At 38.7% G+C, this 25,082-nt stretch overlaps 2 protein-coding genes across 2 annotated transcripts in view; one reads left to right on the top strand and one right to left on the bottom strand.

Moving 5' to 3' along the window:
- Nucleotides 1–25,082, top strand: part of pc (pyruvate carboxylase) — a 371,443-nt gene that overhangs the window by 188,215 nt on the left and 158,146 nt on the right. The window lies entirely within an intron of this gene.
- LOC102237680 (leucine-rich repeat and fibronectin type-III domain-containing protein 4-like) overlaps nt 12,073–25,082 on the bottom strand; it is a 53,677-nt gene continuing 40,667 nt past the window's right edge. The window contains exon 8 of the mRNA XM_014468976.2: nt 12,073–15,098. Within this exon, the coding sequence (XP_014324462.1) occupies nt 13,799–15,098 (1,300 nt within the window). The 3' untranslated portion in view covers nt 12,073–13,798. The remainder of the gene's footprint in view (nt 15,099–25,082) is intronic.

The following is a 25,082-nucleotide window of genomic DNA, read 5'->3' as shown; positions in this document are numbered from 1 at the left end:
CCAATCTTTTCTTTTTTTTCTTTTTATATGTCAGTTGGCCAAATTGTGACTTGATTAAATAAAAGGTTCTGTGATGACCTCTGTCAGGGTCATAAGTGACTGAATTCATAATGATGTGACTTGATTCGCTCATTTCTGCTGCAGCTGGAAGTAGGCTCCTGTCCGGGCTGCTTTATGAGACTCAATCTAATCCACAGGTTTTATCTTTCAGTTTGGAAAAAGTTCATGTTAAAGTGAAAGTAAATTTTATAGTTTAGTTTAAAATAATTCATGACATATTTATATTGGCTCCATACAGACATGTAGATGTGAAACAGCAAGCTAGTGGACAACTTTGTTTTATTATGTCTTAGTGAAAAAAGTTGCTGTTTGGTACAGAACAAGATTAGGGACACTTTAATCCCAGAACTCCAACTTTAATCTAAGAATTTTGAGTATTTTCTCAGGAAGCTGACTAAGAAAAAGATTCAAAAGACTTTACAGTCAGAATTTAGAATTTTTTTTTCCAGTGCATCAATACATCAGTCAGTAATCTAGTCCAGGGAGCGACTAGGCAATGAAAACTTCTTAAACTAATTTGAATAATTAACTAACTAGGATCAATTAGAATGCGATTACATTTTTTGTGAATTAGCACTAGATAAACTGAACAAGAAATTTCCAACTTTAATATTATTATTTTGACTTTTTCAAAGAAGACTGAAGACTTTAATTCTGAGAATTATTTCTTAGAGGTTCTGACCATTTTCTGTGGCTTTTAGTGGATTTATAAAAACGAAATGTTCCTGAACTTCCTGGATATATTCCAAAATATTTGTAATAAATATTCTTGGGAATTTAAACTTTAATATTTTATGGATTTTATACTTTTTATTTACAGTTTTGCACATGTTTAATATGAGCACATTTTTCGCTGTTAGTCGTCTGATCAGACTGATATTGCGCTGGGAAAGACCTTGGTGTCAATCTTGAGTTTCTCAAACTCCAAATGAATGCAGATGTAGGCAGGTGTCGGCAGAAAGACTTCCTAATGCATTCACTGTAGCAACGCCATAACGATTTGAGTGTTTGGCTTTCAGCTTGTTTCATCGTGTCACAGTCAATTAATGCAGACTTTAATGGGATCAGTGTTAGTTTGAGTGTCGACATTAATGAAGGATTCACTCAGCATGTATCAGTGTTTAATGAATGAGACTTAAAAGTTCTGAGGCGACTTCGGTCCGGATCTGATTCGTATTTGCTCAGGTTTGGTCCTTCACCTTGTAGTTTGTTTTAGAAAACAGCCACTGTGTGTAATGTTTGTGCATATCATTACACTGTGTTCTTCTGGTAATCAGATTAGGAAGGTTGAACAACACAAGCAAAATATTTTACAGATGCAGGATGGAAGATCAACAGATCTTAACACATTTCTAAAGTAGTTAATCTAGTTACATTTAACTCCACATTATTGCATAGGGTTAGAACAACTTCTTGTTCCCAGCTTACACTATTCACACAGGTGTTTAGAGTGTGCCTGAATAGTAAAGGTAAAGCATCAGCACAAGCTCTTCCTTTACCGTTCCTACTGTAGGGACAGTAAGCCTGAAGCTACTACATTTTTCACTAAAAGCACTAAAAGGTGCTTTCTGGAGAAGAAGGCGCTTACGGGCTCTAAAAAGACAGTAAATTTTGCAGCAAACTGTCTGAGGTGGCTCCATTGTAGCCAGACTCATCCAAACAGTGCAGGATAATGTACTGATTCAGTGTTTGTGCATTGAGAGGAAAAGTGCGATGAATCCTGATTGTGTTTTGCCTTGTAGTCATGGAGAGGAAATGTCTGAGTTGATGCACTGCAGACAGACCCACGTTTTTCTCTGCTTTGTTTGGTCCATGGAGGAGGGAATATAGGATTTAAGCTCAAATAGTGACCTGCTCACGAGCTCTCAAGTGTCTTCAACTTCAAGTGTCAGCTTTGTTGTTTAGAGCTCAAATAATTCATTTGATTCTCCTGAGCAATCAGATGCCCTGTCAGTTTGTGGAGGCCCTACGGTTAATCCTTCAAATGCACCGATCAGGCTTGACAGCCGATTTCCAATTTTGACCTGCTGATCCTGTTTTTGTTTTCAACTGCAAGAACTTATTTTACTCATCCAGGTTTTTTGTTTTATTTAAATAAATTGCCAAAAATCATCAATAAAAGCTACAAGGTTCCTGATGAAGATGGTGGAATTGAATCCAACAGATATTAAAGGAATTGGTTATTGCTCAGTTATGAATAAAATCATACGGCCTCAGTTTTTTCAGATTTTTGCAAACTGTAGCGCTATCTAAAAAGTTCAAGTTGAGCTACTGTAAATAGCAGTTAGGCTAATGCTAAAGCGCTAACTTCAGCCATGTTGATAGCAACCGTGTTTCAATGACGCAACACGTATATCATGTTTCCCTCAGTGGGGTCAGATTTGTTGTTTTAGTTTTATAGTTATTGAGTATTTATAACTTTGTTGCTAATTTGTGTCTAATTGACCACAGCAGGGTTTCAGTCAAAAAGCACGCAGGATATTAATCAATTTTAACCTCTCCTGTGTAGAAATACAGACTGTAGTTCTACAGCAATGCATTCTGGGTACTGAATAAAACAGCCATATAAAGAAGTGCACTTGAATTTAATTTAAGTTTGATAGGGGTGCATCAAAGTGCTTACAGCAAAAGCTAATTGGCAGCACTTGTCAATAGGCTTTTTAAAAAGTACATCTAAAAACTAGTAAAAAGTTAATAATCATTTAAAATAGTGCAACATGATGGGGAAAAAATAATATGGCTAATTGTGCTAAACGTTTTCAAAATTGACTCAAGCGCTAAACGAAGAATTAGCTTCACTATTAGCACATTAGCAGATTAGTGGGAATGTGCCCAGCACCGATAAACCGCTAACCGTGTAGCAAAGAAAAGGTGCATGTTTGAGTTTTTTGAGTTTGTTTTGCTCCATTTTCCACAATTTGATTTGACAATCAATGTAAAATTGGTAGATTTCAATAATTGGCCGATTGATTAGTGCATCACTAAACTCTACAATGCTTTTACTTCCATTGACCAGAGGCTGTGAAAAGACAGGAACTGGAAGAAACTTTGCTTGTTATTTTGACGTATAAATTGTGAAGCTTATTTTCAAGTATTGCTGCAGATTCCCAACTGGATTTTAGTTTTGACTTTTGTAACAAATAAATAAATTTGGTTTTCATCTAAATCATTGTAACTTTGACTCTATATCAATCAAAGTATCAATTTTGTTGCTTCAACTTTTACCCTCTATTTGACTATAAATCTTCCTTTCAACTCTGACCAACTACCCTGCCGTTACAGAAGAAAATTATTCCTGTAGGATGATTCTACCGCCACTATGTTTTGCAGTGGGGTTTCGTATTTAAAATGCTCCTTATTATCTATCCATGTTGGCCAAATGTTAGTTTTTCTGCAGGTTTCAAGGCTCTTTGCCTATTAAAGGGGTTTTATAGCCAGTGGTGGAGATTTAAACAGCTGTACTTCAAATGCAGTGTCTTTTGGTGTGGAAATAAAAAGAAAATTTCAATAAATCAGGATTAAAATGGGGAGAATTGACTGTAATAAATTGGATATGAACTTCACTGGTATATTATAGCTTGATGTAATGTATAAGGAATGAGTGGATGTGAAGGTTTTTGAGGCAGCCGTGCAGCACTGAGACGGTTCTTGCAGGTTGAAGGCTTGACACTAAGAGATTATTAAAATTTGAACACTCGGACTGGATGACAGAGGTTTGAAGAATTTTTTTTTTTTGGTCCGGAGAGCAAAATTGAATGTCTAAAAAGAAGCAGCGAAACAAAAGATCCAAAGCAGAGCAAGAGAGCACAGAGGTCAGAAAGTAGCCAAGATGAGGAACAAATTCAGCGAACAAAAGACTGACTCAGAAGTCGTTGAAGGTGAAGCAGAGAAAATTAGAAAGCTAAATTAGTGCGTGCAGGAAAGAAGCGAGGGAGAGCAAACAAGCGATGCATGAAGGTAACGCCTTGCAGGAAGCTCAGTCTTATATCATTCCAACACCTTTATAGTTTGGACACAGATTTCCTCCACCCCCGTTTTGTTTTCCTCGTCGTCTCGCCCGCCGTCTGTCTCTTTCATTGCAGCTCACTGGTTCCTTTAAAGGTGCATGTCATAGTCAAATTACCCACGCTGCTTTGCTGTAATGAAACTCCCAGCAGCCGAGCGTGTCGGGCTGTTTTAAGTCCATGCTCCTGATATTTATCAAAATTCAGCACAAGTTCACTTTTTATTAGTTCTTATTAGGAAACATGTTTCTTTTTTTTTGCTTCTGTCCTCTAAACTTCCAGTCCTCTTTGTCAGAAGTTCACCAACAGTTATTAGGCAATGCCCACAGCATATCATTTATAATTACATTAAAAACAACCTCTTTTGTGCCTTTTATTCCACAGTTCTGATACATACAGGTAATAGGTTGTGAATACTCTGAATTAGTGCATTAACATCCTTTCATAGCCTCCGCAGACCTGAATGTAAGGTAATGTTAATGACCATCAACCTCCCCCTGCTGACAGTCTGTATTTATCATTTCAGGACTTATTTTTCTGCAGCCTTGTTAACTGTAATTGTGAAGAGAATAAAAAGAAACTCATAACATGCTGATTAATGTCTAGGTTCTAGTTCTGGCAAACTGTTTGTTCAGATCTCGATGAACGGCTGATGTTTTGTTGGGTAAATTAGTTTCATATTTGTATTAAGAAAAGCATGCAGACATGGTTGAAAAGAAAGTACAGTTTTCTATAATTAAACAATTGTAAAAATGTACTTGATTCTCTGGCTTAACATGTACAAAAACAACAGAAACCACAAAGCGGATGTGAAAATTAAGTAGGAGTTTGAAAAACTACATACATGTATAATTTAAGACTTGCATATAATTTAAGAGTGAAAAAGTTAAATAAGTGGTTTGATTTGGTTTGATTGGGAACAAAAGTTGCAACATTTATTAACTATTCAGGAAGTGGAGATTTCTTCTGCTCAGTTGCAGAAAACCTCCTGAGACATTTGAGGTGAACCTCAAACTTCCTGATAATTGGGTAACAGAAGAAAAGCAAATAAACAAGAGACCAGTTCATGAAGAGAACCAGGACACACTGGAATGGATGGATTATATTCTGAGCTACCTGGACCTGCTAACTGACCACATCCATCAGCCACTGCTACCAAGGAGGATCAGCAGCCAGACTGAATGTACTTTTATTACAATATGTAGAGTGAATTTCACTCTAATTGATGCAGAACCCAGTTTGGTTCTGCGCGAGTTTCATGGAGTCCTCTGTCATTATATAAAATATATAAAGCTCTGGAACATAGTAAGACTGTAAAATGATCAGTTTCTCTGATTTTTTTTTAATAGGTATATTTTTGAGTAAAATAAACATTGTTCTTTTATTCAATGAACTAATGGCATGTCTCAGAAATCCCAAACAAAAATTTAGTATTTATTTGCAGAAAATGAGAAAATTAAAATAACTAAAAAGATGCAGAGCTTTCAGACCTTAAATAATGCAAAGAAAACAAGTTCATATCCATTTAGAAACAGCAATACTAATGTTTTAATTACAGGAATCAATATTTGGTGGAATAACCGGGAGGTTTTCAATGGGGTTCAGTTCAGTGAGCTCTTCATTTTTTCCAGGCCTGTAATGTAATGGTGAATTGCTGTGGCTCAATGTCCAATGATGGAGACAATACCAACAGAACATGGAGTTTAATACTTAAGTACAAATGGTTCACTCATATTTTGTCTAAAACATCTCAAACTGAACAGTTTAGAGGAGGAACAACGTCTCTGCTGGACCTGTATTCCTCAAAAAGAGTTCTACTTTGGGAATTTAAATCTGTTTATGAAATCACTCCAAAACGTCCCGGTTACCAGAGATTCCCTTCACAGAAATACTTTGGTTGTTGTCTTGTGATTTAAGGACATTGTAGATGAATGTTTTGTGCTGAAATATTCATTATCCTATAAAAATTGCAGAAAAATCCCTGCGTAGCGGTAGAGGGATTTGACATCTTGAACACTTGTACATCAACATTTAATCTGTGAACTGAAGCGACGACCTCTTTCTCCTTTATAAAAGACTAAGCAACCTGCATCCTGAGTTAAAGCCACCCCTACACAATCAATGTCTCGATTCAGCAGTTGCTCTGCACACTGTGGGGAAATGCATCATACCTTGATCATAACTGCTTGTCTGAGAGTTTGGCTGCAGGCGGGCTCAGCCTCCAGAGATGCACGCAGACGGAAACATGCACACACAGTGCAATTACACACACATGGTCAGAGCTGTTGAGTGCTTGCACGTTACTCAGCAGTTTTTTTAATTACAGAAATTAGGCCAGGGTTTGGCCTGGAGGGACGGGAAGGAGCTGAGCTCTGTGTTGTTCCTGCCGGTCACACACAGAAGGGCACAGATACAGACAAGAGCACACAGGCTCCCTCTCAAAGGTGGCTGCAACGCACACTCAGACTTGCTTTTAATAGGGCCACTTATGAGTTTGAAATCAAATTGCCCTCTAACCTGATGTCAGGACACACTCGTATGCACGCACACACTCACTGTAGACTGCTGCTTCTTTCTCCTTTATTTCCCCTGTCACTGCTGATGGTCTCACATTTAGAAAGCTGTCTACCACTCGGGTGGTGCCACGGCTCTAAAGCTCAAGGGTAATTGGAAATATTTCACACATTATCCTCCACTTCTCAAACACACACACTCTTATCCATCTCATCTGAGTCCTTGGTGGTCAGTCTGATCATCAGAGTGCTTGCGTGACCAAAATGGTGCCCAGTGTACAGCCACTGTTAGTAAAGCTAAACACAAGGACGACGCTTCAGTTTCTCTTTTTTTTGTTCTGTCTTGAAATGCGTCAACCTCTTGTGTTCCCACCGTCACTCTTTATGTCCCATTCACCTCAAACAATAGATCTTCACAAAATGGAAAACGACTTGAATTTGTTAATTGTCAAGTCTAGCCAACATCAGCAGTATGGCCAATATGGCAGCATCTGTGATGCTGCCATATTGGATTTAGAGATCAGAGCTGGTGAGAAATCTTACTACTAACTCTGACTTTGGTCGAATATTTAACACAACGGGAAAAGAGGAGCAGGAAATTTTGATTGAGTACAGCTGTGTTGTGTTTGCATCTTGAGGGCTAAATAGATGGAGTGATGCTGTAGTTTAACATTTGATATGATGTTGGGTTGACGAGAACAAAGCGTTATGAGATTAGTTAAAATCTCCAAACACATGAGTAAATGCTCCTGTCCAAAAACGCCTAGAGCTACTTAGTTTAGCAGTTCAGACACCAAAGATCCTTTAATATGTATTAACACGCATCTTAGCTCTACTACAGGAAATAACATCTACATCTTCCTTCTTTCCACTCTTGAGTGTTAAGCCAATCAGCATCAATAAAAATGATTGGTGATATTTATCAGTAATGTTGCCATTATGTGTTAAAAAAATCCTGCAGCTCTAACTCTTAATTTTTCCCAACGCTTTAATAAAATATTGATCTGTTAACCCAATATCATGTCCTGGAGTTTGAGCATTATGCTCACAACCCTAATACATTATTTCAAGGAGTCTGGAAGCAATGCGAAATAATTCAGTTCAGGTTTAACCAGAATTAGTGTTTTAGATTTTAAATTTTAAATGGTGATCTATTAATCGGAGGCCAGCTTTAACATCAGTACATTGTACATGTTTTCTATTGTTTGCTTTTTTGCGTTTTGTGACTCTGTCAGCATTTTCTTTACTAAAATGCTCCCACATAAACAGCTTTAAGGTTTCGCGGTCAACTCTATCCTTGAATAAGTATTTGAGTTCAACTGCAAATAGATTGCTTTTAGCAGCAATGCCTTCAGTAAACAAGAAATATTTTGGCGCTTTATCAAAAGGCTTTGTGGCATAAAATGCCATAATAGTCTTAGGCTGGAGTTTGACATGAAGCAGATTAATTTCTCATCGCTGCAGGAGTGTCCAATGCAGCCTGTGGTAGAAATATTCCTGCACCGTCCCACGTGAACCAAGTGAGGTTGGATAATATTTCAGTTGTGGTTCTGGAAAGTCTCTGGAGCTTTCCAAACCTGCTAAGATGCAGCATTACTCCTCCAAAAACTCACATCTAGATAGATTAGGCGGATAATTATTTTGTTTTCTCCTAATTGCTGGTGTTGTCGTGCTAAATTACATGTTTTGAAGTTAAATTAGCGTCGCTCAGTTGCAGGTTGCTCCGAGCTCATGTCTTGCTTTCTCCCTAGATCAGCGTTAAATTCAGCTGCAGGTAACAGTGAAAGGATCTCTTAACAAATCATGTCACATTCTGAAACCAGCAGATGTGCTTTGAAATAACTAAGCACCAGAATCACAGCCGGCTGTCCTGTTAGCCTTTACTGCTTATGTTTCAGTACAGCTGATATTGAGCATTATTGGGGCCTGCCATAGCAATGTATAGGAGAACACTGCAATGCTTGTACTGCTGCGTGCCTGCCCACAATGTATATATCAAAACGCGTGGCTCAATCTCGGCATGCGGACTGTTGCTTCTCTTGGCATTTCGAGTAACCATGGCAATGTAATTAGCAAAAAAAAACAAACAAAAAAATAAAAACAGGCCAAAATCAAAACAAATTCTAACCAACACTGTTTTGTGTCGGTTAGGCTCAAAACAGAATTCTGTTTCCTCCTGTGTGTCTCATTCACACAACTGTGGCAGTTGGCAGAGAGGATTAGTTACCATAGCAACAGAACACGAAGGAGCTGAAGGTTAGAACTACAGACATGGCGGAACAGTTACTACAGACAAGATGGCAGACGAGCAAAGGAATAAGTTCCATGTGACTCATGAAACTTGACGCCCCTAAACTGACAACCATATCGGAGTGTTGAAATAAGAGCAAAATATTTTATATTTATATTTATATTCATATTTTATACTGTATTTTATTTTATTCTGGAGTAACCTCACAACATTGGAAGCTCAAAACATTGTCCTGAGCCGTATGCAACGAAATTTTGTTCTGTATACACCCTGTGCATGCAAAATGACAATAAAGTCAGTCTAAGTCTAACACATGCCCAACAAAATAAAAGCCTTCACATTTTTCACATCAGTTAATTGCTGTTTTGGGCTTTATATACTGATTTAACCCAACATGGGATTAGTGAGGCCTTTTAAAATGACACTTACTGAAAACTTCTAAATAAAAGCGTCATTATTTCTCTCAGGCGTTACACTAATATTATCCTTTTCCCTAAAATAAGCATGTTAGTTATATTTTTCTTTCAAGTTAGTGAAATAAAAGGATGGCACACAATACATAAGAATTAACATTAGCACAAACATAAGCAGTGCCCTGCTTATACACTAATTTTAACAAACCGAATAGAGTAAGTCCACACTAGTCAACATGCTTGTGATTCTCCACAGGCTACATTTTAGCTAAGCTCAACATTGATGCTAATATTTAGCATCAGAATCCCAGGTTCGAGACAACGGGCACACTTTGGAAGACCCCCATTTAAATTTTCTAGCTACGTAATGTTACTACTTCTATTATTAATACAAATAATTAAAATATGAATATTACTAAGTATATTTATTAATATGACGATAATTATCATTATAATGATATTGTCAAGGGTTTCCCCCAGAAAACCTGCTTATCGGGGCGCCGAGGCAGTCATCCGGCGGTCCACTGTGTTTTTGTATTAAAAGATGTTACGTAGACAGGAAAAGTAAAAATTGAACTAATTATATGTTACGGAAAAACATCACCAGTGAAATGCTATCTAAGCCCACAACTTCAACAATTCAAAAAATACAATTAAAATGGATATCAATTATTTGCACTTCTGTTTAATTCAATTTAAGTGCTAATATTTTAGCAAAGAACACAGAAGGTTAGAACTTCTCAAATAAATGTAACATTTGTTTGAGAGTATCAATGCTGCTGAATTTAATTTAATGGTTTCAGAATAGATAAAATAAGACTTTAAATTGATTCATATTTAAATGTACAATTTTAATGCACGTTTTCTTTGTAGAAGTTGAAAGAACAATATTCATAGAAACTGTTGCTCAAGTTTATGGGACGAGTTTTTCAGATCTCCACGCAGCTGCACTCATTAACTCTGGCTACGCGGACAAAGCATTTGATATGATTTGGTGCTTTGTGTAATTGGAGTGTTACCACAAAAATACCAACAAAATAAAAAACCAATATAAACCCAGCGTAATGACTACGAGTTCGCATAGAGCTGTGCAACCAGAGCTAACGTGATTTGTTTAAAACTCTTACCTTGATGTAGAGTAGGCTTCTCCAAAGAAGTATCCCCATTTACAGGGTGTTGATGTAAATGTCCATAGAGGTCAGCCTGTGTCCAGTTTGAGTGAAAGGAGGAGCGCGCGATCCGCGCTGAGGCAAGTTTCATAGCTCGTTCAGCAGCAGCACGGGCTGAAACGCGCAGAGGCGCCAGCTGTGTGATTGGTCCGCTCTCCAGCTTTAAATGCATAAACTATAAACTTATCTTTTAGGAATAAATTTGCTCTGCCAGTGAAAAGCTCTGAGCAACAGTTAGTAAAGCATGGCAGGAACCCCTGTTTAATTATTATGTAATTGTATATAGCTTATTATTAAAAACTACTATATTACTAATTATAGTAATTATATATTATATAAGTACATATTGATTAATATGCTATGTTCATTATTATAACTATTATAATAATTATTAACTTTCTGTAATAATTAAATAATTAAAATCTGTAATAAAATTACAGATTTTATTAGTTTAAAACTTTATTTTAAACTGGTAAATACGTTTACCAGTTGTAATTAAATTTAAAGCTATGCTGTCAATGCTTGGCTTGAGGGTCCCAACAAATAATAAAGTCCACAGAAAGAATATAGAAAAAAAATTTTAAATACCACCAAAGTAAATAATAACCCAAGGAAAGCATAAAAAACAAACCAAAAAATATTACCAAATATGGTTCCCATATATTTTCTTTTTTGTTTTTGGTAAGAAGACACATTTTCTGTCTCCTTCACAATAATTCCTCCAGCCTCAAAATAGGTTCTTATCTGGTTTGCAGCAAGATCTTTTAGTTGTTTTGGCTACCCTCGAAAACCAGCGTGGCTGCTTTGGAGAGGAGGAGAAGCCGTCACATTTGGTGTTTGCTTCTCATAAATGTAAACAAATCCCCTTCCATAAATATCTTCTTTGCAGTGGCCACCTGCAGCCGTAACATGGTCGTCATCGGCCTTAAATGTCTGTTGTCCAACCATCAGATATGTATAGAAGTGGATCGGCCCTGGATCACAGCAAGTGATGGAGGAAAGACATTGCATGGTATCATAACCATTTCCTTAGTTGCATTTGGAATCACAACCAAATGTCGGTTCCAGTTTTTCCGGGTTGACTTCCAGATTTGTACAATATAAAGCAAAATGTTGGTTCTCCATGTTTGATTCTTGTTCAGGATTGTTAAGCAGATGGTACTTTGTAAGTTTGTTCTAGATTTGTAAACTTATAGCTATAATATTGTTCTAGATGTAATTTTACAGCTGAATTTGTAAATGCTGTTTTGTTTTTTCTGTTCATAAACCTTTTTTTTAGTGTCACTAGACGGTATAAATTAATCCAGTTTGTATGGTTTACATAAGTACTATTTGCTTTGTTCATAAACATTGTTGCTTTGAAACAGCTTTTAAAAACAGCTTTTCTAACTTACTAATGATAAGATAAAGACTACCATTCGATCTCTGTAATTTAAGAAAGAATGGATCAAATATCGGCCTTATGTACAGATGTAATGATGTGGGAACAGTTTCAAGCACCTTCCAATGCTTCAGCACTGAAGCCACTCAAGTTGTATAACCTAACATGAGAGCTTAATATCGTCTTTCTGTGACACTACAGGATATTATTACACAATGATACATTTGATTTTAAAAAAGCACATTCTGTGTAGAAAGTAGAAATTTACTCACATCTTTTCCATACATGTAATTTTTATTTATATCAAGTCCAGAGAACAATATTGACTTTGGCAAAAATGAAATAATAAAACAGAAAAAAAAAACATTGTTGAGTAAAAGTCAACATTATAAATCTAACTGGCTCTGTTTTTATAGGCATCAGTTTGAGGCCGTGTACTGGGATGTACGCGTTTTCCAGTTTTTGTTCTGTGCTTATTTATTTTCCTCTTGAGCTTTACTATTCGTCAAGTATTAACGTTTTTTGTTCTAATCATGAATTATTGATGTTAAAAGGAACAAAAATAAATCACACACTTCAAATTCTGCTCCTAACATCATTCCTCAGAAAAACAGAAACACACGGTGCAACAAGTAACATTTTTATATATATATGCCATATATATATATTTTGTACTTTCATGTTTTCTCTTGATTTTTATTTTTATTTTTTTATTTTATTTTGAAAGCATTTAAGAGTCTCAAGTGAGTCTTTCCGTGAATGTTAGTGATTCTGTAATTATTTTTCTGGCTCCTTTTCAACATTCATCAGTTTGGTTTTAAACTTTGAACCCTTGTGGCACAAATAAGTCTAAAAGTCACACAAAATGAGTTTGAAAATTAGATTTTTTTTCCCACCAGTTTGTGCTCTCTGACAATGCTACGGTGCCGAAAGTATCCATTTGAACTTTAAACGTTGCACTTCAGTTTGGATAGGACACCTCTTATCATAATTGTGCAAATTCCTGCTTTCTCCAGCATGCCCAGAAAGCACTAAACGTGTTGTTCTTCTTTTTTTCCTGTTTTTTTATAAACTGATGGTGTGTTACTGGATTGACCCTGTCTGCAAATACACATCCAGTCTGTTCCACCAACACTTATGCACCCATTACCATGATTCCTTTCTTTCCATTATCCAACATGCAGCATGATCTTCTTTCAGAAATGGACACTCACATGTTCCATCAGGCCCGCGTCTCCTCCATTTTGTAATCCATATTGACTTGTGATCCCAATATTTTTCTTTTAGCATCTGTGGTCCCACTGCCTCTCTTTTCCACCCCCGTATCGATTGATCATGTCCATTGCACCAGGCTCTGTATTTATACTCCCATAATCCAGAGGCGCACATGGCCTAATAATCCTCACCCGGACACATCTTTCACAGTCAGTGCTTCTTTTAGTTATTTTGTTTTATTTTTATTGTGGGAAAAGGCGTCTCAGAAAGGTGGTCTGTGTTGGAAGTGAGAGCCAAAATAACGCAGCAGCCTCCAGAAGCAGCCGTATTGTTTTTGATGCAGTTTAAATCCACTTGATGGTGCTGGTTGAGTTGGTGGGTGGGTGGACTCTGGAGAACCGCAGCTTTGTTGCCGTAAGCTTCGCTCACCCTGACTCTGCCACATAACCTTTATTCTGATGCTTTTTTTATGATTCATGATTAGATTTCTTTGCGGCCGCATACTTCTTATATTGTTTGCCCCTCTTTTTGTCTAGATTTTTGATTATTACTCTTTTCATCTTACCCAAAGTATTTAATTAAAATTTTTCCTTCCCATCTTCTATGTAATTTCCTGGACTTCTTGCTGGGCAATAAATTGGCTGTGACTCAGTCTGACTCCTCTCCTTCATTCTGATCCCACCTCTCTAATTTTCCGCTCCTCTAATTTCACCTCTAATCACCTTCCTGAATCACCGTCCTGCCTTAAGCCTTTATCCGTCTTTAACTTTTTCCTGCTCTGCCTTTTCCAGACTACACCACGCTTTCTTCCAGATCTTCACCACCTTTCTCCTTCTCCTTACTCCTCTCTTTTGCTTTCCCACCGCTCGTCCCAGTGTTTGAGTTTGAGTTGGTGGTGTTATAGGCGTGGATGTATCCATGTTTGAAATCGGGACCTCCGAGTCCCCCGACGCTCTCGCCCTCGTCGCTGGTCATCGACGAGGCGGCGCTCGTCGTTGACGCGCACTGCACCAGCATCCCGTGCAGGGACTGGCTCCGTCTCGTCCAGATCACGCTCAGACGCTTGGCACAGCTCACGGCGCCGTAGCGCCTGGCAACAGTTGCGGCCGCATCGGTTGCTAAGGCAACAGAGGAGCCCATGTCGAGCGAGTGTCGCCGCTTGCCAACTGTCCCACCGGCGGGGCTCAGAGGGGAGACGGGGCTCTGATAAGCCTGCGAGGAGTTCCATTTGTCCCTGCCTCTGGGTGTGATTCTCCAGTCCAGCAGCTCCGAGTCTCTCAGGGGGGCAGCCAGAGAGAAGCTGGCTCGGTTTGTCAGTTCTCGCTCCAGGCGCGGATTTGGGCGGTCCCTGGAACGAGACTGTCGGGGCAGTGTGGATGAAGGAGAGGGGGAGTAGTAGAGGGGAGTTCTTTCACTTTCTAGGTTGTGCAGCAGTGCCTTCCTCTGCCTCACCACCAAGGCCATCTCGCTCCCCGCCCCTGTCGTCGTGGAAACCACCCCTCCCGCTGACAGGAACTGCTCCAGGTTGACTCTCGGCTTTGGCCGGGGCTTCGGGGGCAGTTTGGGAGGCAGAGGGGAAGCGGAATCGGCTCCGTCTTTCTCCTTGTCCTTGTCTTTCGCCGCCTCCCCTCCTCTCTTAGAGGGCAGGCCGTTGGGAAGAACCACCATCATCACGTCTCCAGAGCCGTTGGACTGATAACACCCGCCCCCGTTTCCCCCTTTGTCCCCACATCCGCCCACTCCACCCTGGCAGCAGGCCCCACCTCCAGCCTCCGTGTTGCCATTTTGACAGAACATGTGGTCGCCGTGGTTGCAAACCCGATGGCGGACCATGAGCGCCACGGTAAACACGAGTAGGGTGACCACGACGACGCCGCCCACCAGTATGGTGAGTGTCCCACCCAAGAAGTGGGCTTGGAGCGAGCGGCACGCCGGGTAAACATCCTTGGTGGAGAAGGAGGTGCACCCCAGTACTTTTGTTGCAGCCAGTGAGGTGATTGTGTCGTCAAAAATGGCCAGCACACACAGGTTGTAGTCCACCCCAGAAACCAGGTTCTTCAGCAGGAAGCGGTCGCTGGTTGATGGGAGGATCCTGTGGAGAGATTTCAGAAAGAAAAGTTTTTTTACTTCAGACATATTGAGATGTAAAATATATTCAGTCGCTCGTATTGGGACCTAAATATTCAGCTTACTGTGAAAAAAGTAATGAGGTTGAATATTAGAGCAACAAAATAAAAGGCGGTGTAAAAAGAGCAAAAGATTGGTTCTGTTATTAGCAATGGAACAGAAAATGAGGTTTTTCTTGGCGAATGCACAAGGGGATATAAAGGAAAAAAACCTGCTCACTTGGAGAGTAGTTGATGCCTATAGGTGTTGGCAATCATATTAAAATCTCTGTGTGAAGTCGATATTATGTGTTTGAGCCGTAATGTCCAAGTAGATTTTTGTTTTTTTTTATCTGATTTTCAGGAGCTAGAAAATATGGACGCATATTAAACTACAAAGTATATTTTTGAAATGGCTATTTTTTTTCACGAGACACACATAATGATCCCCATACTGTTTTTAATTAGATAAAATAATTAACAGCTGAAAAATGTTTCATAACAAAACTAAAATAGAGTAATATAAGAAATATGATTAAAATATTACAGTATGAGTAAAAGAAGAAATAGTACAGCCAATAAAGAAATAATACAACTAAAAAAATGATCACAACAAAAATATTAAGAAAATATTACAACTAATAATAAAAAATAGAACTAAAAAAATAAAGAAAACTATAAACCAGTAAAAAGGAATTTAAACAATTTAAGGAGAGAAGTATGAGAAGGATTAAATATGAAAATACAATTAATTGAAATAATTTAAACAGATATTAAATTAGGAAATAATGGACAAGATAAGAATTATAAGACAAGATGCATAAAGTGCATGTAATTCTAGATTTAAGAAAGTGTATTGAAAGAAATTGGCAAATGCAGAAGAAAAATTGAAAAGATATATTAAACTGATTTAAATTTCAATGTAATAAAAAAATAAAAATGAAATTAAGATAAGACAAAAGATTAAGTGAAAGATTTGTATTTTAGAGAGAGGTTAGCTAAATTGCTTTTAGCTCTACACTTAAACAATGTAACAATACTTCTCCGTAAAGAGACAGCTGAGCAGTGGGGTGATTTTTAGAGAAAGGATTGTAAAATCAAGTAGAATATCCTCAGGTGATCAAACAGAAACCCAAATATATTTGAATCCCTCAAAAATGGTTAAATGAAAAACATGGAGCTCCAATTGTACAGTCTTAGGTCTGTGACATGTATAGCAGGATAGATTATTGGTAAGCAAGACTGTAGGTCAAATGTCCACACTGTGCTGTTAATGTTATGTCCAGAAACGGAGCTTCCTCTGTGATTGATGCAGATTTTGTCTGCATGAGTTCAAGTGTGGAGGGTTTATAGAGAGAGAAGAGTTTGACCCCGTCCTCGTTTTAAGTGCTGGAGCTAACGAGTGGAAGAAAGGTGAACTGAATGGATGAAGAACAGAAGGCCCTCACTTTGCATAATTTGTATTTAGCTTGCTTCAGGATGGGAATTGGTCTATTGTTTGTATTTAGAAGAGCAGAATAAGCATGTGTTTTTTTGATGAGTATGTGTGGGAGACTGAAGCCCACCTCAAGCGTGTTGTTGCTGGTTTGAGTTTGTCCTCTGCAGCTTTAACCCTCTTGTGTGGGAAAAGTGTTTTTTTCCTCCTCCTCTGCTTTTGTCTCTATTTTTCTCGGCTTTCTCCTGCCACATCAAAGAGCTTATTTTGTATAATGTGCTTCTAGCCATTAAGTCTCTCCTCAGACTTGGAGTTACATCCCGTAAATGCCATTTTGGATGACTCAGACGCTCAGGGAGCTTCTCCTTTAATACCCCCATCCTAACCCTATTTAAAATGCATTCAAAATAAAGACAGGACAGCAGCAGATTTCCTTCGCTTTTAAATTGGGTGTAATTACCTTCATGTAATCAAGTTTTACAAATGAAACCGGCCTGATTGACGCTTCTCATACATATTTATGTTGGTCTTGATGGGATGATGGGATTTGATGTTTAATAATGCAGTGTAGCTGGGAAATCAGAGGCGCCTACTTTCAGGCACGCTGCAAGGCAGATGCATGGATTTTAGGCTCTGGAACGAATATCGATCTTTCCTACGGCTTCAAACCTGAAAATGTTTTTAGCTGGTACAAAGGGTAGAAACTATCACACAGGTAGACTGCATGTTCAAAAAATTTTTTTCCAGAAAGTCCAAAATGGCCTCTATCTAAAAACAGATGACACTGATAATAGATTAAACTACAACTACGTACAATGTTATTTTAAGAGTTCAATGGACAGCATGACGGGCAGGGTTTCTAATCAATCTGGATTTATAGTTCTAGATCAGTCTGAGAAAATAAAATTAAAGAGAATATTTGTATTTTCAGACTTCAATCAGACACCATTGTCCAAAAGCCTTGATATCAAACTCCACTTCTTCAGTGTCTTTTAACCGTTTATGATCTAAGTTTCAAATCTCCATCCGGATATTTTTGCTTATTTTAATTGTACAAAGTTCTTTAAATGTCTTGAGTAAATATATTTGCCCATTTATCCAAACAACTGGAACTTTCAATATCTAGCCATTAAATGCACAGTTCTTTTTACAATTTACCATCTCTTGAAAGCGTACCCCTCAGATTAATTTCACTCCCTCCTACAGTGGGGGTGAAATTACCATAATAACCCGATATTGGCTGCAAAGCGCAACGTCTCCCCTTTCAGAAACTGTTGGAATTTTTCAGATAACACAACGTGTGGCGAAATTACCGTATTGCAAATTTGGCCGATAACTTTGGTCTGGAAGGGTTAAACATTTAAACGTCTCTGAACCAACACACCTGAAAACAATTTACTGAATTACCTGAATGCTGTCAGGTTTTGCAAACTCCTGAACTCCTGCTAACCTCTCAGCTATTTGTCTGTGAGAATCAAGAGACTCATCTGAAGGCTGCAGGATGCCCGCCAGGCCTCTGATTTTTCTTTGTTTCAATATTTAAAGCATGAATTAACTGTTGTATATTTATAGTAAAACTTTTCAATCATGCTATAAAAAATGGGTCATATTTTCTGAAAACTAATTTTAAGAATTCAAAGAAACCACAATATCTTATGTTGCCATAGATTCCCTCTTTGTAGAGTCACAAATTTGCTCAACCACGTCTTTGTTGGAGAAGCCCTGGGTAAAGCTCATTATTTGGTTTCGCAGTGTATTAATCTTCCTGAAAGCATATCTACCTCCAGTCTCTAAACTCCAAACTCTCATAAGAAATCCTCAGAAGATGAGACGCGTTTTTCTTTCAAAGAGGAAACACTGACCTGAAAATCAGCTTCCCGGATCAAAGCAGACATTTAAAACTAAACATGAAGACAAGACGATGCCTTTGAAAAGATGTGTGTGTTTTAAATGAGGAAATGCAGCAGCTGGTTGGTCAAAACAGCACTGGTAAAAGTGGCTCTTGTTCAATTTTCTTAGATTAATAAGTTCCCTCAACTCTGCCTCTACACAAAGACCTTTTGTTCTTCAAATCGTCTGGCAGCTCTGTGGAACAACGGACACCAATTATACTGGGAAGCCCAAAACATCAGACGAGTAACTAATATTAGCAGGGAAAATAGAGCACAGACTCAGTTATGCTTTTAGAACTTGTCAAGTCATGGAGGTACCGTCTAATGTGTCATGGTTGGGAAAACTCAAACTGAGAGACTTTAGGGCAATCAGTCGGTCTACAGGATTGAGTTTCCACTGTAAAGCCCAGTGGTGGAGAGACCGGGTGCTCAATCGGTTTTCCAGCATGAAGAGTCAGAAGTGAGAGTGGTGCGGCCTCTGTTTATTCTAAAACATCAGTGGTGTCTGTTCATCCAGAACCTTTATGTGAGTGTAACTGATCCATGATACTTGACCCTCCCTTATTTCATCACTGACAGGTGTGATGGACTGAAAGGGCAAAGCTTTTAGCGTAAAGTTGCACCAATCGAGGCTTTACTGGCCAATATAGATTTATGGTTTTCTTTGAGGCCCAAGCTGCCAGTTTGGGTTTTGACTGATTCCAATCATCTTTCCACAGACAATAACAAACATCGACCTTAAGGAGAAAAAATACTGCTGCAGCTGCAGGTAGAGATAGTGGAGTCAAATTCACCAACACTTAAGTTATTCCAGATTTATCGCCTTTTATGCATTGAAGCATTTGTCCTTATCTGATTTCCATAGCAAGACCTGTCTGCAGGTTTTCCTGCAGGAATGCTTGAGTAAAACAACAATTATCCATTCCTATGGTTCTAGAAAATGGATAAAATATAAATGAAAGATTTACCAAAACCAGTGATTGGAAAACAACCACAAAATTTGGATTGGTGCATCTCTGATTTTACTTGTCGATCATGGAAAAATTGGCTGCACCCAGAACCACTAAGTGTAACGACACAGAAACCAATAAAGGAGACACTGAGCGCAACATTTTTCTTCACAAAATATAAACAAAAATGGACTGGCGTCAGTTTTTAGTAGCTGCAGGATTTCCCTTTTACCACAAGCTATTTCTCCCGCTATCATAGATTTGTATTTACCCAGAATGCCCTACACTATAGTCTGCTTGGCATTTACATGTATTTCTAACCACACCAAGTTCACTTCAACCGAACTGAACCTTAGGTTTTTAGGTGAATCAGAGTTTACTTATTTCGTCCGCATCTGAGTTCGATTACGCATTGACATCTCCCCAAGCGAACCACACTTTCTGGACAGATGGGCTAGAGTTTGATTAAAGTGGACTGAAAACAGGGCTGGTGTGAATTCACCCTAAGAAAAGTCTGGTTTCTCAGGCTCTCATTGAAAAGAGTTTTAAGCCATAGGAACGGCGCCGCTTTAAATATTTGTTTGGCAAACTGCAATGTTTTAAAACCTTCCTGTGGATTGATGCCTCCTACCTGAATTTCCTAAGTTTGCCCCAAAATTCAGTCAAAGCAATAATTAAAGTTTCAAACAACTGCTACAAAAACAGCAGTAACCAGGTTACCAAAAAATTAAGAGTGGATTGTAATTCCTAACATTTTCACCCTTATTTATCTTTTATTCATCTGATTTTTAAAAGTCCTTTTCTAATCCAACGATATAAAGCATCTCAGGCTACATATCCTTGAAATCTTGTTCCCCACTCTCTCTCTCTTTCTTCTCTGTGTCTCTATTGAAAGACTCAATTTCTGCTTGTTCTAAATGCTCTGGCAATTCTCACTGGTCTCTTCCTGACCTCCAAGCTTCTCTTCATTTTAGTCACTGTGCTATATCTCTATTAGCCTGAGCAGCAGCCATGGTGCGTGATTCAGCCTCCAAGGTCACTCTGGCGCTGTTTGTCTTCCCTCTGCTCTTCTATATCATTTCCTCTAAGTGTCCCCAGTCCTTTCTCATCCTTCGCTTTATCTTATCGCCTCATCTTCTGTTTGCTTTGCATCCTCCCTCCATCATCACCACATATTTCACATCGTCTTTCTCTTTTATGAGGTTGTGAAACTCCCCTCCGCTAATGTTTTTTTAACCTGTATACTGGCAATGATAAATATAGGGATTTTCATTGAAATATACATGAAAGTCATGCATCTTTGATGAGCCAAGTTGTTTTTGTGCAGCCATGTTTTGTGCATACACACCCTAGACAAAAGGAAATGATACTCAACTAAATACTGAGAGCTCTTCATGATAATGTTGCCTTTTGTCGGAAATCAGATTAAGCAATTTATTTAAATGTTTGTGGCAGATTTTATTGTTCTCTTAACCTACACAGAGTGCAGGGCTGATGATGTGTTTCAAATTGCTGTTTGGTTAAAGCCAACAAAAAAAGCATGCACGATGGAAGAAAGTCTGTTTTGTTGTTGAAGACGGTGAGTTATCATCTGAATCCAGGAGAGGAAGACAGTTAAAGCCAAGGAAATGAAGGGGGAATGTTTTGGCTCGTCTTTCTCCTCCTCCGGTATTCTCCTCACTATCGGAGCCGAGTCTGGTGGTCTGACACCTGACAGGACCGGGCCACAGAGCAGAGGGGAGAGAGAGCAAGTCTAGGAGGAACAACAAAGCAATTATCTCCTCGTCTGGCTGACATCTATACTGCTCCTGTTTCCTTTTCCTCATGTCACTTCCTTTGTCCGTTTAGCCTTTCCTCTCTTTTTGGGGTCTTGATTTGTTGAACTGCTAAATGTTTCATTGGCTGTCTTCCTTGATTTAGCCTGCAGAGATCTTCTGTTTTTCTTCATCTGTCCAAATGTCAGTCTTTTATACCTCATTTTGGGAGGTCTTTTAGTTCTCCCCTGTCTATTCGGTTTTTTCTGATCCAAAGTACACTCTGGCTGTTTTCTGCTCTTGGGAAAGATCGATATTGTGAAAAGTTCCTTTGGTTTAAAGTCTATTTTTTAAGGAGATGCCAGAGAAAGTGCTGTATAAATCAGAATAACACGGCACTGCCCCTCCTCTACTTGTTGCTCTGCACTGTCACTAAGCTGGTCAACTGAAGGCTTCTTCACTTCTCCCTCTTGAATTCACACGTGAATTCAATTAATTGGTTATTCCAGTTATACACAGATTAGGCATGTTTATTGCTAAAACAGATTCAACCCCTAAAGTTTTGCTGTGCTCCCTAACAGCACCAATATGAATAGCAGCAGATCATTTAAATCTTTCATATCTTAAGTGTTGCCTGCTTAGCCCCCAAAGTATTCAGGTTGGAGACAGTGCCACAGGAGTCTGTACCTGAGGTACATTTGGAATCTGCTTTGAAAACCAAATATTTAAAACAGGGATGTCAAACTCCAGTCCTCGAGGGCCGCTGTCCTGCAGTTTTTAGATGTGATACAGGTACAAAATGCTGGAATGAAATGGCTTAATTACCTCCTTCTTGTGTAGATCAGTTCTCCAGAGCCTTGCTAATGATTATTCTATTCAGGTGTGGTGCAGCAGAGACACATCTAAAAGTTGCAGGGCAGTGGCGTTCCAGAACTGGAGTTTGACACTTGTGTTTTAAAATGAAATTTAGTCAATCTGCTGCAAGAAAATGTGGTCTAGTGAATCCAATAAGTATCTATCTTGTAGCTTGTTGGTTTGAGTAGGTGTCATGTTTTCATGAGTCAACAGGTCCAATTATCCCCAAAACAAATGCAACAAAAGTGGAGTTTTGATAATATACAGTTAAATCAAACTAGACGACCATTTATCTCAACAAATCATGAAAATACTTGTTTCCAAAAACACCATGGTACAACTTAAATACATGGGTACAAAATGGTTTAACATTTTGGCAATGTGTTGTGAAAGAGGTGAGTTAACATGGAACCTAGCCTCAATGATTTGGACTTTATATGTCCACATTTGAGGACTTTAGAGCATGGCTGTACACCTCGAACTATTCCTGAACATCTTTTGCACATTGTCCACCTGAAAGACAACACAGGTTGTTTTTCATAAGCATTTTTCCCAATAATGCTTATGTGTCGCAACGGCCAAAGTTTTCCTGCAGAGCAATGGTCAAATCTTCACACTCTGCCTGATTAGCTTGTTGCTCGGGTAATCTACTTACACTGGTGAGTCCCAGTTCTGTTAACCATTGTTGGCATCAACAGCCTGAATGATGTTCAGCTATTTCGATGAACCAAAATGCGGAGAGGTACAAACACATTTGGCATTCTGATGCTTTTCTTAACTTCTGTTTGATTGGACAGCACATTGCTAGCCTTTCTTTCCATTGTGCTTCAATGAACCTCAACCGCCTATTACCAGTCTACCACTTTTTCTCACTTTGGACTCTTTCTGACAGATACTAACCAGGAAAACTCCACACATCTGCAGTTTTGGACTAGAGTAGCAGCAGATGAAATTTGGTCTTCATTAAACTCACTCAAATCCTTATGCTTGCCCATTTTTTGCCACCCACTATCAGGTCCCACACTGAGGCGATAATCAGTGTTATTCACTTTCTGTCATAATGGTATGCCTGATTGGTGTCATTCTACTTTTTTCTTAGACTTTTGTGCAAATATAGCTAAAAAAAATCTTTTTCTTCTTACTATGAGCATCTCAAACCGGCTAATCACTAATCCTGATTAATTTTTGTGTCACCGCTCAAGGCCTGATTTATTTCTTGATTCTCATCTTTTTCTGAGCCTTATTATTCCTGATCTTTAATGTTTCTTTAAAATTAAACCATCCCTCTTCTCCTTTCTGATTTTACATTTTAATGCAACCTGACATGTAGATGAGAACTGGCTGTCTCCGTTCCCCTGTCATCTTAAGCTTTTGATTTGAGTCGACACATTTATCCATAAAATAATTTAACACTTAATTACATCTACCTATAGGATCCGTCTAACCACAGTTTGGACCCCCTTCCCTGCACTCATTTCCCTCAGTTGTTTTTCTGGTTGTCTTCCTTTCCCTTTTGCATCGTTGGCTCTGCATGCCTCTGCTCTTCCCCCACCGTTTTATCTCTCCGACACATCTCCGTCAATCCTTGCCTCGGCAGATGCACTTATCGTGTTTCCTGCATAATTTCTTGTTCTTGCTTCCAGGCTCATGCCCAGCTAAATAGGGAAGCTCGTATCCGAATCCCCAGTAGTATTGCATTGGACGCTAAAGGGTCTTGTATGTCACAGGAGAAGAAACAGAAGGCTGCAGCAATGAGGGGAAACTTGTACATGCCAAGATGCTTTGCAAATATGTGCATTTTTAGTACATTAATAACCTCACACATTACTCTGAGTGCCAAATATTAGTTCGCTGTTGTATAATTAGCAGCAGAAAATGAGTGCATTGCATTTCATGTAATTTTCAGGTTCCATTTCCTTCAATGCCCTCCCCTCCTGTGACTCATTAGCCCTGTTCTCCACCGTCTAGCTCTCAGCATGCTCTTTTTCTGTGCATGTCAAACTTGCTACCTGCTCTTTTTAATTGTTCGTCCCTCTTTATTTCAAGTCTGAACCAATGTGCTCATTATTTCATAAACTCTGCATGATTCCTCCTCCAACTACCCCTTTCTCGTCAGCGCTCTGATCGTTCCCGTTAAATTGTGTCCCGAATTCAGGACTTTTGAGTTCTCCACAGGAAGGTTGATCCCTCTTTAGACCTGGGAGGAACTGTGAGAACAGTCAAAGCCCTTACTTTCCTGGTTGGATGGAAGTGGGTATTAAAGCCAAGTCAACATTTGACTTTCCAGCTTTGAACTGCTCTTATTAGTGGATTGTACATATAAATTGATTCAGATATTATTTCCCATTTGGTGCTTGGAGGAGAATATTCATACTTAAAAAACATGAGTACAATAGAAAGCAACAAAGTGCATCTTTATATGGGATATTATACACAAAGGGGTTGAAGTCGGTGGCACATAAGGTAAACTTTAATGTGTTTCCTAGGATATGGCTTTGCAGCAAAATATTGCTATGAAGCTTAAAGTGGAGGAATATGCCTGTTTTGGGTGAACTCTATGTAGCTCTTCATTGCTATTGTCCTGATCTAAAAGTTAAACCTTTGAGTCCTAAGTTTCAAATCTCCACCTGGATATTTTTGCTTATCTTACTTATACGCAGTTCTTTAAATGTTCTGTGAGTAAATATATTTGCCCATTTATCTGTAAAAACTGGAACTTTCAATATCTAGCAAGTTATTTTCTCAATTTACCGCCTATTATAATCACTGCCTGTGATTATGGTGGGAGTGAAATTACCGTAACAACCTGATATTGGCTGGAAAGCGCAACGTCTCCTCTTTCAGAAACTGTTAGCATAAAGTGTGGTAGAATTACAATACTGCAAACTTGGCCGGCAAGTTTGGTCTTGAAGGGTTAAAACTTTGTTCTATGCCTTGTTAGCTATTTAGTAGACATGGATTACAATAAATGACATTAATCACCTGCTGAAGCATTTATAAAATCTCAAGGACTTTAATGAAATGACAGATGAAGCGTTTTGCAAATGGATCCCCTCTAATTTGGGCACATTTTGCTTTTTACCCG

The sequence above is a fragment of the Xiphophorus maculatus genome, chromosome 14, assembly GCF_002775205.1.
Source record: "Xiphophorus maculatus strain JP 163 A chromosome 14, X_maculatus-5.0-male, whole genome shotgun sequence".
Taxonomy (NCBI): Eukaryota; Metazoa; Chordata; class Actinopteri; order Cyprinodontiformes; family Poeciliidae; genus Xiphophorus; species Xiphophorus maculatus.
Note: the sequence above shows the minus strand (reverse complement) of the source record. Positions and strands in the feature narration are given on the sequence as shown.